The following is a 15432-nucleotide window of genomic DNA, read 5'->3' on the forward strand; positions in this document are numbered from 1 at the left end:
CTTAAATGCCACATTGCAAAAATGGTTGAAGCACATCGGAGCAGTCCTGAACATCCGTCTGGATCGAAAGTGACATAATGCTAACAATGCTACATGGAGCCGAAGCCATCAGGCAAGACTGCTACTGTCTACCTTATTAAGTCTAACATCCTTAACACTCAAATGAAAATTAATGAACAAAACCAACGTGTTAGACACAGGAGCATCTGTGAGCTACATAAATTCAACTTTATTCAGAACATTGAAAATTTAGAGACCCAAAGTGATTGAGCGGCGCAGTTAAGGAGGGAGAGTACACCTTCTTCGAGACAGGGTGACAGTCACTGTGGAATTTCGAGGGGCCAAACAGGCTCGAAGCTCTCGTACGAAGCGATGTTGATTTTAGCATGTTACTCTCAAGACCCGACAATAAACGCTTGAGGATTAACATTTCATGGTGGCATGACCTCGTGCATTAACCTGATGTAACAAAAGCTTCTACTACTGAATAAAGAAGCCTAAGCGTTATTAAAAGCGCGGAGTAAAGTCCAGGCGCTTAACTATACTTTTCGTGCGTTGTTGCTTACCCGCCGGCTAAGTGCGCCATCGAAGTCGCATGCAAATGGCGAGGCACTTTGATTCTACGGAAAAAGCCATATGGTATTTGACGTGACAAGAAAAGAGGTATTCGAAAGAACCTGCCACAAATGGTTGTAGCGCGGGTAATCAGACCCCGACAAAGACATTGGCGCCCTAATAATAAAAGTACCTAAAGAGGACGGTACCTTCAAATTGTAAACCGATTATCGACTTATTAACGAGCAAGACAATTAGTTATCGTTCTGGATGCCTAGCTTTGATAAGATCATCATTGAAACAGGTGGCTGCCCGCGGTTCTCCATAATCTACTTGTTTAAATGCTATTGGTAGGTGCCGCTAGCGGAAGATTGTTTAAAAAAAACACGCAGCATCTGTGACGCCAGTTGACATCTACCAGTATGACAAGCTGACATTTGCCAGTTAACCGGGACATGGAGCGATCCTGGATCAAACGTTCCTGCTCTTTTGGAACAAGTCAGTCCCAATGGCACACGTGGTGTACGGATCGCCTATTTCATTCACAGATTCAGAGCGGACCTTGATCCGAAATTGCCCTGAGGACTAGTCCAGACAGCTCCGCCGATATCCGCGAATTAAACGGGAGGTTTGCATGATGTATTTTCTCCAGCAGCCATGTATTGTATGGTCTGTGTAGCACGTAGATATCGCCACAAATACCAGAAGGTAATTAATAATGATTTAGAAGGTAATTACTAATACTATCATGCTCCGGTGGACTGTGCTCAAATTTTGCGTGGTCCACACTTGAGCTCACTTCTTCGACCCTATTTACACTCATTACATACACCCTTGGGGGACACAGCCATGGTAACAGTTAGCATCAATTCTTTTCGGTTTCTTTTGTTCCGATGGTGTAAAAGATAACGATTTGCTTGAATTACTCTCTTACGACGGGAAATGCACAAAGAGAGATCAGCTTCAGGACGCTCACTATAAATTTGCTCTGAAGAAAGGCCACCAGAACAGAAGTTGGTTATTGTTGTTGCTTTGTTGGGGAGTAAATGCCGTAGCTCAAGTTATCTCATACGTAAGCTTTGCTTCCTTTCTTTTTGCGAGCGCCATGCAGAAATCATGTATTTAGCATCCTACAGGATCACTGTTCACATCTAGGTGTGGCTGAATAAAACTGATTAATGCTTAACAGCCTATAGACTAGACTTCTATAGGAACAGCTTTGTTTTCCAACAACACACATGCATTTTTTGCATACTGTCGCTTTCACCGTACTGTGAGCACGTGATCTTTATGGATTCGGAAATGATGTAAGGTGATTAACTGAAAACCAGCAGCTTCAACATAATTTTTTTGCCACAGGTTGAAGTGAATAAATGGGCACTACTGCTTGCAATCTCCTACAGTCTCACAAAGTTTTCTGACTTGTAAGCTAGTAAAACTGCAGGCCATAGAACTCTTCGAAGGACCTTTCATCCACAGTACATGAGTGCGTTTGCGGGGGGATCGTTTGAGAGCGAAGCTATTTATGGCTAGCTTTCCTTGAACTTTGCATGTGTGCGAGCAAAAACTATTCTCACCAGCAACTGGCTTGTGCCATTGCTTGCTGGTTCGTCGTCTTCTTCCACAACTTGCTCCGTTGCCACTCACCATGTCAGCGTTCCCATACTGCCCCTCGTGCTCTTGTCACTGCTCGTGCCTTAATCGTCTTCTTCCACAGTAGGCTCCGATGGTGGTCATCATGCGAGCATTCGCACACTGCCCCTCCTTATGCGAAGGCGCTGACGGCACAGGCCCCCTGCCAGTTGGCGCGGTGATTTCGGTCTCAAATTCCTTGCTTCAATATATTGCGAAATGAAAACATGAATCTATATAACGAATGCGTATAATGAATTTACAACACGAATGAGCGCGAACGTATAAAAAGAAATGTGCGTGCGTTGCTTTCGTCACAAAAAATACTAACCAAATCAGTATATATGTTCGTAACTTTATTCAAAATTCTGTCTTATTTCTTTGTAGTGTGCCACAAAACTTCGTTGATCATCCACCTTCACAGAGTGCAATGGCTCATAATTTTTTTTAAGTTTCACAGAACATTTAGAAATCGTGCGTGGCAGATCACCTAATTCTAGTTCTTGAAATGAATTATTTAAAGAGACAGACATTACTTGTACGCGTGATCAAAACGCTTAATCAAAATATGAACAGAATTTCACTAAACAACAGGTTAACTAATTACTTCACGGCTGGTATTGCAATTTACGAATTATGCACGGTAAGTTTGCAAGGATTATTCATCATATAATGTTAAACTGTTCTAGTTTGTCTATTTTCCTGTAAAAGTAGCTTGAAAACAACGGCAGTACGTGAAAGAGGAGCCCAGAACAGGCCCTGATGTCATGTGTATTTCTATGCCTTGTGTTTTCGTTATTTTTGCTGTACATTTACTATGAAGGCATATGCACTTAGAACAAATTTTGAGGACGGCATGGGTTGCGATATATGCACCATCGACTAGCGGTAAAATTGCATTCTTGTTCCAACTTATCTTTGAAGAGAACGTTCTATTATGCATTGAAGCAAAAAGTAACTGGAACGCCCATGTATTTCATCGCAAACTTTGGCAATGGATCTTCTGAAACTGGTGTCGGCCTGAAAACTAATTGTATGTGGATGCGCCTTGCAGTCTCACCGGCTACTATTCGGAAATTGCAATATGTGACACAAAGTAGTTTTTATGAAGGTAATTAGTGGATTTTGGTAATTAGTTGATTATGTACTTAGTTTATACAGGAAGTAATGTGCGCATATTTGAATAATCCAGCTTAAAAACTAGAGTTACGCTTTCTGCCGGAGTGGTTGTTAAAAATTTGGCGAAAGCTATAATTTATCATCCGGTATATGATGACATGGAATCAGAAAGTTTAACTCAAGAGGACTTATCTTTTGGAGGCTACGAATGCGTTTCATTTCCGAACACACCTGTTTGCACTTTAACATGTACGATTTCTTTTGCTGACGTCACCTCAATGAAAGATACGCCGAAGGAATTCAACCCCAGGGCTGCTTTTCATTGACAAGGAAGAAACGCTATTTATTCTCTACTCAAGATGCATACGTCTAACGTCTGCATTTCTATATATTATGTGTCGTGGGAGTTGCAAAATCTTAGGGAAAAAAAAACAGGACGTCTTGAGAAACCTTTCAACGGCTGTTAGCCGACCGAAAGCGCTGCGGTCTCGATTGTACCGTGACGTGTATGATGTATCACAAAACAAGGACGGGAACAATACGCGTTGCTCATCACTTCGCTCTTTGTAGCGCATACACAGCGTGCACCTCACTGCAACGCACATGCCCTTTGAAGCAAACAATAAATTTCGTACTGTACTGGAGGAGCCAGAGGTGATTCCTGTGAAGTACTGTGGTCTAGCTAGAACAAATACTTCAAACAGAGAAAGTTGCCTGTTCTGTCCGCACTTGTTCACTTCCCAACGAAAGCAAAATGATTACTTAGCTGCATCACGCTGCTGAGATCGAGGTCGCGTGTTCGATCCTGGCCTCGGCCGCCGCATTTTCATGGTCGTGAACTGCAAGAACGCTCGTTTACTTATCAAAAGTGCACAGTATAATGATGCCCAGGAGGCCATAATTAGTCCGGAGTTCCCCAAGACTGCTCGCGTGAGAATCAGGTTGTGGTTCCGGTGCGTTATACCCCAGATTTGAATTTTAGGAATTGGTATACTCTGTGCGCGAATTTATGCTGTTTTATAAGGGGATAAAATATGTAAACAGTTTATAAAAATCGCAAAGTTGGTTTAGTCAGTGATGTACGTGATTGTCACATACGGAACTCTATTAAGGTACTCGTATTTACATCCCACCATAGACTGCGTAATAGCATGTTGTCGCTTCTAGAGGGGGGTAGTAGGATTATGGTCATTAATCTCTAAGGTCTGAATGAATAGTAACAGCAGAGGTGCAGTTTCTCGCTGCCGTCTTCGGTGCTAATGCAGTGGTAGTTTTACCCTGTTGCATCTGCAGGATGCAGCTTCGCACCTTGCTTCTAAAGGAATAGTAATGTGAAACTTGTTTCACGTGTGACAAGAGCAGGTGCGTCAGATTTTAAGGGACTGTACTTGAGCATACATGTAAGATCACTGCTTATTCCACGCTCGCCAGTTTACCAATGTATGGTGTAGCGCGTGTTTCCCGTAAGTTTATCCAAGAATTAAAAACGTTGTGTAAAGGGGGGTTTATTCGGGTCGCAGAGAAGCAGCGACCAACGCGGCAACAGCAGGTAGGGCGCAGCCAGCGAGCGAACTGGGCACGAGCCACGCGATGTCGATGGGGCTTTTCAGCCTGCCGATCTTCTTCGTCACAGTTGTGGCAATGCGTCGTCATGAGTTAACCAGACTCTCTTTTGAAGTGCGATTAGATGGGGAATTAATTATTTAATTAACGTCACATGCCAGTGGTGCGTGCAATTGGCAGCACTATCAGTCGTGTAAAAGAAGCCAACAGGCGTGTTTCGATCTGCGTACAGTGATTGCAATTATACAAACACACGAGGCGCGCACACCCCATTGCCGTAGTCATGTTGTACTTGTATCGGCGGTCGGCGTATACACGCGGACTTCTCCCTGGAGACCCACTGCGCATTCAGCTGCACAAGCGACAAAGCCAAGTAGACGCGCCCTCGCGCTTTACCCGATCGTCCTTGGCAGAGACAGGGCCGCGTTCGAGGTTCTGCTGATGTGTACATATCGTGGTGCATACACTGATCTTCAAACACTTCAAAACACGTCCCTTCGTCTGTCCGCGCGTCCGTCACGCAAGACGATCGGTTTCAAAGAAGGGCGCACAACAGCTAGCGAATTGGCCCTCGTGCTGCCTCTCCACTAAACGCGTACTAAACGGCGAGAACACAGCGCCCCCGAAGTTATCCGCACTTGGTGCAACGATGGCAGATCGCTTTCCAGATAGCACCCGCGCAGCCACGGCACACGGAGCCACCGCTGGAGTATGGTTGATCACGGTCGACAATGGTTCGCATCGAGTTGAGGCCGTGTCATCGACGACGTCTACGTACGACCTCTACCAAACGTGACATTGTTCAATTACGTCACGTATTACAGCACGCATTGGCCAATGCTCATTTTCCACTAAGCAGTGGCGTCACTCAAGCGCACCATAATACAATTTGAATATAATGAAGAAACGCAACCAGAAGAACGAATGAGACAGCATGCATAAAAAAACGTATAAATTTCCTTCATTTACAAAACCTATCGCGCCATTTCCTCTTGCGTCCAGAACCTCTGTGTTGTGTTATCATCGCCGCTTGAGCGATAGTGGCGGCGCGACTATCGCAACAGCTTGCTCTATTAGCCCAGTCATGCGGCCACCGCGCCGCATTCTACTACGAGCCGTCTTGGAATAAACCACGTTTGGTTCTGCTCACGCCTCTTCTTTCGGCTGCGGTTTTCACCCCGCGAAAACACTACATTGGCGACGAGCGTGGGACGCTGAGCAATTCTGCGGCAAGCTGACATGGCAACGGAAGGTCCGGCAGCGGCGGGTGCAGTGGCGCAAATCGTGGGTCGACTGGGTGACATAGAGCCCTTTGACGAGTCCACAAGTGACTGGCCGTCGTACGAGGAACGCTTGTCGTCGTTTCTTCAGGTCAACCGTATCCCCGAGGATGACAAGGTACACGCTTTTTTGAGTCTCATAGGCCCAAAGACGTACAGTCTTCTCAAATCATTGACCGTGCCGGAATGGCCGTCAGCTAAAGGTTTCGAGTTTTTAAAGAGACTTCTTGGTGACCATTTATCACCGAAGCCGTCGGTAATAAGCGAACGCGCAAAATTTCGCAGAAGAGCACAACTTGAGACTGAGTCAATTTCGGAATATGCTGCGCAGTTGCGGAAATTGGCACAGACATGCGAATTTGAATCCGCCCTTGATCAGTCGTTGCGGGACCGTTTTGTCTGCGGTCTGTGCCGAGAAGATATACAGCGCGTGTTATTCACGGAGGATAACAAGCTAACCTTCCAGAAGGCCGTAGAACGAGCGCTAGCCATGGAAGCGGCGAAAAAGAGCGTTGCAGAAGTGCACGCTTCGGAATCAAGCGTATCAGACGTCCACAAAGTCCGAGCGGTTGGGAAAACTGATATGAAAACCATATGATATATGGCCACTCTGTGGGCTACCTATCTATAACATGAGAAAACTGGGCTGCTGATCACGTCTTCTTTGTCGTGTCTTGGTCGTCTCTGTTAGCATTTCCGCGTTAGAACCGCGGTTCTCTGTTTCACGATAATTTCGTGGTGTTTCTCGGAATTTGACCAACCACAGGAGCATACGACTTCGAAACAGGAGGTGAATAGTTACAAATGCTTACACACCATTTAGATAACTCACAATGGATATTCTCCGTGTATTCTTCTCGCTTTCAATGCTTCCCCTTCGGGTGAAGCTAGAAATGTTTTCGAACAGCGCATAGTTTCCGTTTTCAGAGCGGTGTTGCTCACGTGGCTGCCTTGGCCCCGCTGCGTTACAACGGTTGCTTACGCGCTTCATTTGCAAAGGCCATGCGAGCTTCGCTCTTTGGAAATATGGCGAGAGCGATAACCGGACCCGAACGCGACCTGTTACGCCAATGTTGAATCGAATAGCTTTGTTTCAGTGTTTTACCCCCGTATTCTTAAACACGCCTTCACTTGAAGCTCCTCCTCGACTCAGCCAAGTCGAGGCGACGGGGCTTCCTTCACTCAAGGCTCCGTTGCGTTTCATGAACCCTACTTCCTCCTTCCTCCTCCAAGGAACGCCTTGAAAATGCGCCCTCGACTCAAGTGAAATGTATCGACCGAGAAAAGCGTCTGATATCGAGAGTATTCTCCAATGTGCTTGTTAAAAGTCCCATTATTTAAGACAAATGTGTTTCAGTTGCTTCGTCTTCCTAATCAAACAAGTACACGGCGCAATGTACAACTTTAGCTCGGCAATGCTGCCACTGTGAGCGTTCGACTGATAGAGCCAGCGGGAGCTGTGTTTGAGGTCTGGCAACAATCGCATCCGAACAGCTGAGAGCATGGCGCATGGCTGAGAACCAAGATAATTTGCGCCGGCATTTGTCCGCTGCTCTTTTTTTCCTAGTGTTTCATTGGTGACTGACATTGCGGTTGATAATCGCGGTTATGATGGGTTATTTTGTCCTTATGCGTAAGGTGACCGAGCCTGAATGACTTCTGAGGCCATAGATGGAACGGCCGATGGGCAGCTTTGTTTACCTTCAAGACCGAGTGGTACTGTGAGTTTGCTGGAAGCAACAACAGGACAGAAAATATGGGTGAGTGAGCCACTCTTTCATGGAAGCACAGTATGTCAATGCGGTTTTCTTGAGGTAGCCGCTGCGCTGTTGATAAGCCGTTTCCGATGTACACAAGCATGATTGACTCCAGTTGCTCATGCTGCTGGCATTAATTAGTACCTGAAATATATCCGAGGCAGCATAAGCTTGTGCAAAACACATAATTTTTTTTTTGATAATGGGAAGTTGTGGAAGATTTGGCACGACAATCTGTTGTTGGTTTCGCTTTTTGAAACGATAATGTAGAAGGTACGGATCGGCGCCTGCATCCAACGACCATTCCAGTATCGCGTATGAAATCTTTCGGTAGAGGAGAAGCAGTTATAGTATACATGTGGCAGAATGCGTAGCTCCGGCAGGTAGAAAAAAAAAACAAGCGTCTTTTGAGTCCTGTACTTTGTTTTAGAAGCCGTGGTGGTCAGTCGGCTTGCTCAACTTGTAGCACATATGGTCAACGAACCAGCACTGGCGCCTGCATTTCCTGTGCTTCCTCACTTCACATATACGCTACGCAATGTTTTAATCTTCCGAAAATTCACTTGTCAAAACTTCATCACCGCCATTTGTTTTTTCGTCCTAACTCTTTCAGTGTGCTATGTGGTAGCAGCAGATGCACATTCCATAAACCGGGCTTTCAAGTTCCCGCAATTCCGACATATTTTTAGTTGAGCTACCTTTTTTCATTTCCATTGCTTAGGTATACTGAATTTCCTTAGCGCGTGAGCGCCCTGTCTACATAAAAGTTTTGGCATTCTGGTGCAGGATGTGGGCCTTGGAAGGACCAGCTGATGAAAAAATCAACGCCTGTGCTGCACAGTAAGGCTTCTGGCAGACCTGAAAGCATCGATAGATATGGTGCCTGCCTGTTGGAATTGCACCAGCTCGCTTCCCTGAAAGAAGCTAGGTGCTGAAGAAGTACTTGACTAGCCTACCCGGTAATTAGATTGTGCTTATTTTCATAAACTTTGTAAAAATATTCATGTTACGTGTCCCCACATTCACAAAATGGCGAAATGGACACCCTGTTATTTAGAACCACATACATGAAACAGCCATGTCAATGAAATCAAATTAATTTTTTATTCCCCTTCAGCTGTCATATAATTTTTGTTTTAAATTGCATGAATATGATTGTCGAAGTCATCAGTTGCCCGTGGTGCTTTGCAGCTGCGACAGGATCTTTTTGCTGGGCACAATTTGTGAAGCAACACTTTCGTAGTATTTGTAGACAGCACTTCAGTATTTTGTGGCATGCTGAAGCTACTTTAACGTAGTAGTTCTGCGGAAACCCTCAAGGTGGAGAGAAGTAAAGAATGAAGGGAAAATGCGACATCCACCCGTTCGTAGCAATTGCAACAAAGGAAACCCTGGAAATTGCTACGAAGGTTTCCAAAGGAAATTGCAAAGGAAATTACAAAGGAAATTGCTACAAAGGTTTCCTTTGTAGCAATTGCTACGAACGGGTGGATGTCTCATTTTCCCTTCATTCTGAAGCTACTTTAGCATGAGCAAGTGTAGATTAAAAATATGCCTTAGTTTTGATGGTTGATCTCAGCTTTTCTGAAATAACGGTAGTAATGCGCTCTATACTGTATTTTTCAGCATTGTCATTGTGACAGTCTGCATCACCATTTGGCCTATTGTGGGATCCCACAAGACACGCTGCTACCCTGGGTGTTGTACCTCGGTCAATTGCTGAAGTTCTGCAAACCCTTTGAAGCCAACTCTCATCCGCATCCAATGGAAGAAACTCATTGTTCGGGCCGTCATAGTTTATCTTAAGCAGAAGCTAGAAGCAGGGTAGAAACAGCATATATTCTACAAGAATTTACCACTGCATGCCGTCGGGTGGCTACTCTCTTGAAGAGAGATGGTGTTTTATTCTAGAATATATTTGTCAGCAGTACTACTCCTTCTGTTTATATCCTTGCAAACAAACAAGCGAAGACACCAAAGACAACAGAGGAGAAATTACTTCTACTTATAATTGAATTACAGCAATGACAAATTAATGGCAATGAAAGTGGTTGAGAAAACCTGCCATAGGCGTGCGATGCTGTAACCAATGGAGCTACCGCGGCACCGTTTTCCCATCCACTTTCTTGCGTATTTATATTTTACTACTAGAACTAACTACTACTACTAGAACTACATCATTTCCCACCTGCGGCAAGTTGTTTTTCATCCACTTTCATTGCCATTAATTTATCATTTCTTTAATTCTAATAATAAGTACAAGTAATTTCCCTTATGTTGTCTTTGGTGACTTTGCTTGTTTGCTTCTCATGCTATGATTATTAAAAATCGCGCCCCTCGGTCAACCCCCTTTCTTCTCCTTCATTACTGCTTCTGTTTGTAGGATCAGAGTTCACGCTGTATTGCATACTATCAAAGTACAAAAAAGGCGTGAATAATGTTAATTTATTGTTTTAGAAAAAAATTGGTGCTTGAATTGACCAGAAATATTAAGGGGTACATACTGACTTAACAAGTATGACTGAAGAAAGGCCATCTGGATGAAAAATACAATGACTTCAGCTACAACCTGTCTACGAAGGCAAATACATGCAGTCAAACTGCTTTTAGTGGTGACGTTTGAGCTGGTAGGATATCAGAAAAATGATAGATGTCTTAAGCAGAATATTTCGACGCCTATTATAGTGCAGCAGTACATTAACTGGACCTCTCCTCCACTTGCACACCAATGCAAGCGCAGCACACACAGCACAGTTGGAAAGGCAGTTGCTCTTCGTGCGTGTGTTGGCAACCTTGTTCCTGCAAAAAGAAGGGGTTGGTAATAAACATACAACGATGTTAAAGAAGGTCCATGAAACTAGCTTACGTACTGTATTCGTTTTCTTTAGTTTACATTTCATAATAATACATTATTTTAAGAAGTTTGTGTTCTAGAGCGCTATTTTTTTTTTTACATTAGGTAGCTCATGTTTTTATTTATTTTTATTTACAAAGAAACATTCTTCAGCTGGTGTACCGCTTGCTGAGCAAGACCGACAACAGCGATCTAACACTTACATAATAAACCCTTTAGAGAGCTGGGATGTTCGCAATAAAGGTGTGCGAGATATATCTGCTACCACTTGCTAGCACTGTCTGTATTAGGTGCTGTCACTACACTGCTACACCTTTATTTAACAGAATAAAAAATTATGTGATGCACAAAACTCTACTCTGTTGTATTGTTATTCTGTCTCTTTTATTCGAACAAAACATTACATTAACCTGTGTATACGTGCAGGTATAATTCTGAATGCCATTTCATGGTTTGTGACTTCCTCGTTGAGCTTGGATCTTCATAGGGATGACAAGCTAATTAAACTGAATGGTTTGAAGCAAGGATTACGTAATTATTGCTTATGACTTTAAATTGCACCAACTGCACACGGTCCGCGCAAAATTACAGCCCATTTCCTTTTTTCCTTAGCGCAACTAGCCGCATCAAATTAAAGAAAATTGAAAAAAAAAGTGAACGCACCTGCTCGCTTACAAAGATGCTCGCTTTGCTGCGGTGTGCTTCGCCGTCCTCGGATTAGCGTAGGCAGTGACGATCTGCCCGAGTACAAACAGCGCCCACGGCCGGCGCTCGCGCAAGGCACACACGCACACAGGCAAAATACACCCACTGGTGACAGGAATCTTCGTAGCTGTCTTCTTTTTGCAAGTTCGAAGTCCGCCGCAGTTATGTATCGCGCCGTGCTTGAACTGATACGGCTTTCTACGATGAGCCACAAGAAACACGTGAATACACTGACGCCGATAGTAGGTTCGGAGCACTGGCACGAAGAATACCCGTGTGCAGGTCATCAACTGGCTCATGCACGGAGTAAGACGACAATCACTGCACTAGCTCGCAGTCTTCTTGACAGGACAGCCGATCTGTCTCGGCGCTGCAGTGGAATAATTCCGGTGCCGAAGCGCTCCAGAGAACTGCAACGGTCCCTAAAACGAAGCCCTTGAAAATGCGCAGCACGGTTAACCCAAGAAAAGCTACGGAGGCAACTGGCGTCCATCGGAAAATGCTGACGAGGCGAGCGACAGATCGCAAGGCAGCCATGTTTACGCACTCACTTCACTCGAGGAGCGATTCAAGGTAGCTGCGAGGCTACCTTGAGATTCTCGAGTAAAGCGCTCGAGCTTTCCTTCGCTCAAGGAGCGTTTCAAGTGGAGGGCGATTTGTGAAATGAAAAACCGCCCTCAAGGAGCATTTCGAGTGGAGGGTCAAGTCGAGGTGCGTTTGTGAATACGGGGGTTAGTCGTTTTTGCGATGGGCGGTGGTAAGTGATCGGACTATCACTGTAGATAGGATGGTGCCAATATAAAGATCAGGTGGCAACCGAGTTGAGGATTCGTCCGTCATTGGGCGCCAGCTACGTCTTCTTGAGACGCACATGCCGTTGCGTGATTGCTTTCGCTCACCGGAAGGTTTAGATGTTGTGGTGGAAAGAGAGAAACAGATTGTGCAGAGAGAGAGAGTAAAAGAGGAACTTCCAAAAAAAGGTGTACAACAGGTGCTTCCAAAAGAAAAACTGCCACGCATCTAGCCAAACAAACAAACAAACAAACAAAAAGATAAACAACTGGCTAACACATTGAGCCTATTAACATTTTCAAGATGTCGACAGAATAGGGAAATAAGAGTATCCGCCTTGGCAATAGCGCGTAATCAAGTCAGCATCCAGCCATTGCGCGGTGAAATTGTTGTGGTCTTTCAAAATAGGAGAGCTGAAGTCTAATTTGTGGTGGTTAAAAATACAGGAATCGAATAGATAGTGTGTGCTGCAACAATTCAATGGCAAGTAGGCTCCCTGAATTGCAGGCCGGCTCTGTGACACAAACACTGGGAAGTCTACACCGTACGTCACCGGGGGCCCTATAACGTAAAACTATTTCAATCTGTTTCTATTCCAATCGTCTGACGTCAAATTTTCGTAAACGCCGACGCAAGCATCGGACTGTGATCCGCAGCGTTGCCTTACGAGCTGAATTAAAACCTTTCCTTGTTTATCGGAGGTCACTTTTGCTTCCTTTAAAAACGAATAATCTTGCCTAAATTCAGCGGTGTTTCTTATCTGATTGGCTGACAAGTGGCGAGTAGCACGCTCAAGTGGAGAGGGCATGGATGGAGCAGAGCAAGCACTGCGAAAGTGGATAACAGAATAAAGAAAGTGGTGACGGCATCTGCGATTCGTCCGCTATACCTCTAACTTAGCTTGCGGTCACTGGTCGAAAATAATAATAATATATGGGGTTTTACGTGCCAAAACCACTTTCTGATTATGAGGCACGCCGTAGTGGGGGACTCCGGAAATTTTGACCACCTGGGGTTCTTTAACGTGCACCTAAATCTAAGTACACGGGTGTTTTCGCATTTCGCCCCCATCGAAATGCGGCCGCCGTGGCCGGGATTCGATCCCGCAACCTCGTACTCAGCAGCCTAACACCATAGCCACTGAGCAACCACGGCCGGTCACTGGTCGAAAATCGTGGTGGCGTGCAACGAAAGTTAACAATGCCGCTAAAACGGATCTTCAGCACAAAAGAGTTGGGAAAACGATGTCGTACACGTGCCGAAAGGGCTCTAGAACGTTATACTGCCACGCAAGAAAGTTTTATTAGAGAGTTTTAGAATAGCGTTTGAAACCAAACGTAAACGCATAATGTACGTAAAGAAATAGCGTCGTCCTCACTACGCATGCTCCAACGTTATTGGGTTTCTGTGGTTTACGTGCGCTATGATAACTTACGTTACATTGCGAGTTTAACGTTCGTAATGTTTACGGACGCCAAGAAAAAGCGTTGTCGAACATGGGGCACCCATGGCTTCCGCTTCAGCGTAATTTCTTGTGATGGCTACGCTCTCACTCGCGTTGACCCCCAATAACTATAGTAATGAGCTTTCTCTTTCTCTTAAATCACCGCAAAGGATAGTTATAAGTGCACAGCGCATCTATCATTCGCCGATTCTGGCGCCCGTAGGCCTAACAAGATGCGTTCGCATAGCAACAGCAGGATGGTTGCTAATGGTTCGTCTATTCATCTTGGCTTGGATACGTTTGGCACGAGGTACCAGACGGCAACCTGTTTAATAACGTCTTCGTTACGTTTGCGCTTCCGCACGGTAAACTAAATGACGTGAGAGGACGCGCACCGTTGCGTCCTGCAAAGGTGCTTATGTGTAACGTGCTTATGGTGACAAGCGCTATTTTAAAGCTGTCTATTATACGGAAATATATCCATGGTCTGCGGCAGGTGCGAGTATCCAGTGCCTGAGTGATCGGCGGGCAGCCATCTTCTATTGCTTTTTGAACGGGGCACACTCCGGCTATTCTGAAAAAAAAAGTCAGTTTTGTTGTCATAATAATGCATCTTTAACTCGTACATGTCGGTTTGACACGGTGTGTCTCTGTGGTTTTGTGACACCGCGTGACAGACACGCGAAATGGGCGAAATCCCATACCTTTTGACCAACAGCAGAATGCTAATAGGCAAAAAGCATCGAATCAGAAATAATCTTTCTTTCGTTTGGTCTAATCATGCATAATCAGTGTGTACACGTAGTATCAGATGGAGAGCTATCGCGGTTTTGTGCAGTCGTGTGACCGACATACGAAGTGAGGGTCGCCCGAAAATTTTTCGACCAATCGTGAAGTGCTGATTGCAGATAAGGTGTAAGCTTGGGCGAGTTAAATGGTGATTCAATATCGACATGTGTGCACAACGCAAAAGCGAGGAACTGTAGGAAGAACACAAAACGGGCGCTGACTTCAACTGATCTTTATCTGCGAAATCGCCAGAGCAATATAGAAGAGCAAAAGCAGTGAAAAACAACTTTTTCATTATGTCACACATGAATCCCTATTGCATCACAGCCAGATATCAGATTTCGTTTTTGGTGAGGACAATAGTCGGCTTGCTGATGCAAAGGTCACCCAGCCGTTCTATCTTGTCAGCCTCTATGATTTCACGTGTAAGTTGTTCTCGGTGTTTGGAGACTACCACGCAGTTTTCAAATTCTAAATCACAAGTGCAGTCTCTGCAGTCTCTTTGTGACCCTGAATTTGAAAACTGCGTCGTAATCTCCAAACACCGAGAACAGCTTCTAAGCGAAATCATAGAGGCTGAGAATATACAGCGGCTGGGTGACCTTTGCATCCCGTCTATTGCCCTCTTCAAAAACGAAACCAAGTATCTGGCTGTGATGCAATAGGAATTCATGGGTGACGTAATGACAAAAGTTGTTTTTCATTTCTTATGCTCATGTATCTAGCTCTGGCCATTTCGCAAATAAAGATCAGCTGAAGTCAGCGCCTGTGTTGTGTTCTTTCCTCAGTCCTCGTCTTTTGCGCTGTACGCACATGTCGACAATGATTGCAGAATTGGAATACAATAGTTTGGAATGGCTGCACATTCTAGGGCCCCTGCAGTGTCGCTTAAACGCAGGCATAGATGCGCGTCTTTCCATACATTCCACAAGTTCTAACATA

General features: G+C 44.8%; 1 protein-coding gene and 1 long non-coding RNA gene across 3 annotated transcripts in view; both read left to right on the plus strand.

The window, feature by feature from the left end:
• Positions 1 to 6065: 6065 nt before the first annotated feature.
• The window catches only part of LOC139049894 (uncharacterized), a 60716-nt gene continuing 51349 nt past the window's right edge, over positions 6066 to 15432 (plus strand). For both annotated transcript variants that reach the window (XR_011508651.1, XM_070525766.1), the window contains exon 1: positions 6066 to 6267. Coding sequence is in view for 1 of the 2 variants with exons in the window: in XM_070525766.1 (XP_070381867.1) it covers positions 6109 to 6267 (159 nt within the window). In the remaining variant the exon portion in view is untranslated. The remainder of the gene's footprint in view (positions 6268 to 15432) is intronic.
• Positions 7831 to 10990, plus strand: LOC139049895 (uncharacterized). The gene is made up of 3 exons (XR_011508652.1): positions 7831 to 7909; positions 8693 to 8865; positions 9533 to 10990. It is a non-coding gene; the product is annotated as an uncharacterized lncRNA (long non-coding RNA).

The sequence above is a fragment of the Dermacentor albipictus genome, chromosome 9 (assembly GCF_038994185.2).
Source record: "Dermacentor albipictus isolate Rhodes 1998 colony chromosome 9, USDA_Dalb.pri_finalv2, whole genome shotgun sequence".
NCBI classification, from domain to species: Eukaryota; Metazoa; Arthropoda; class Arachnida; order Ixodida; family Ixodidae; genus Dermacentor; species Dermacentor albipictus.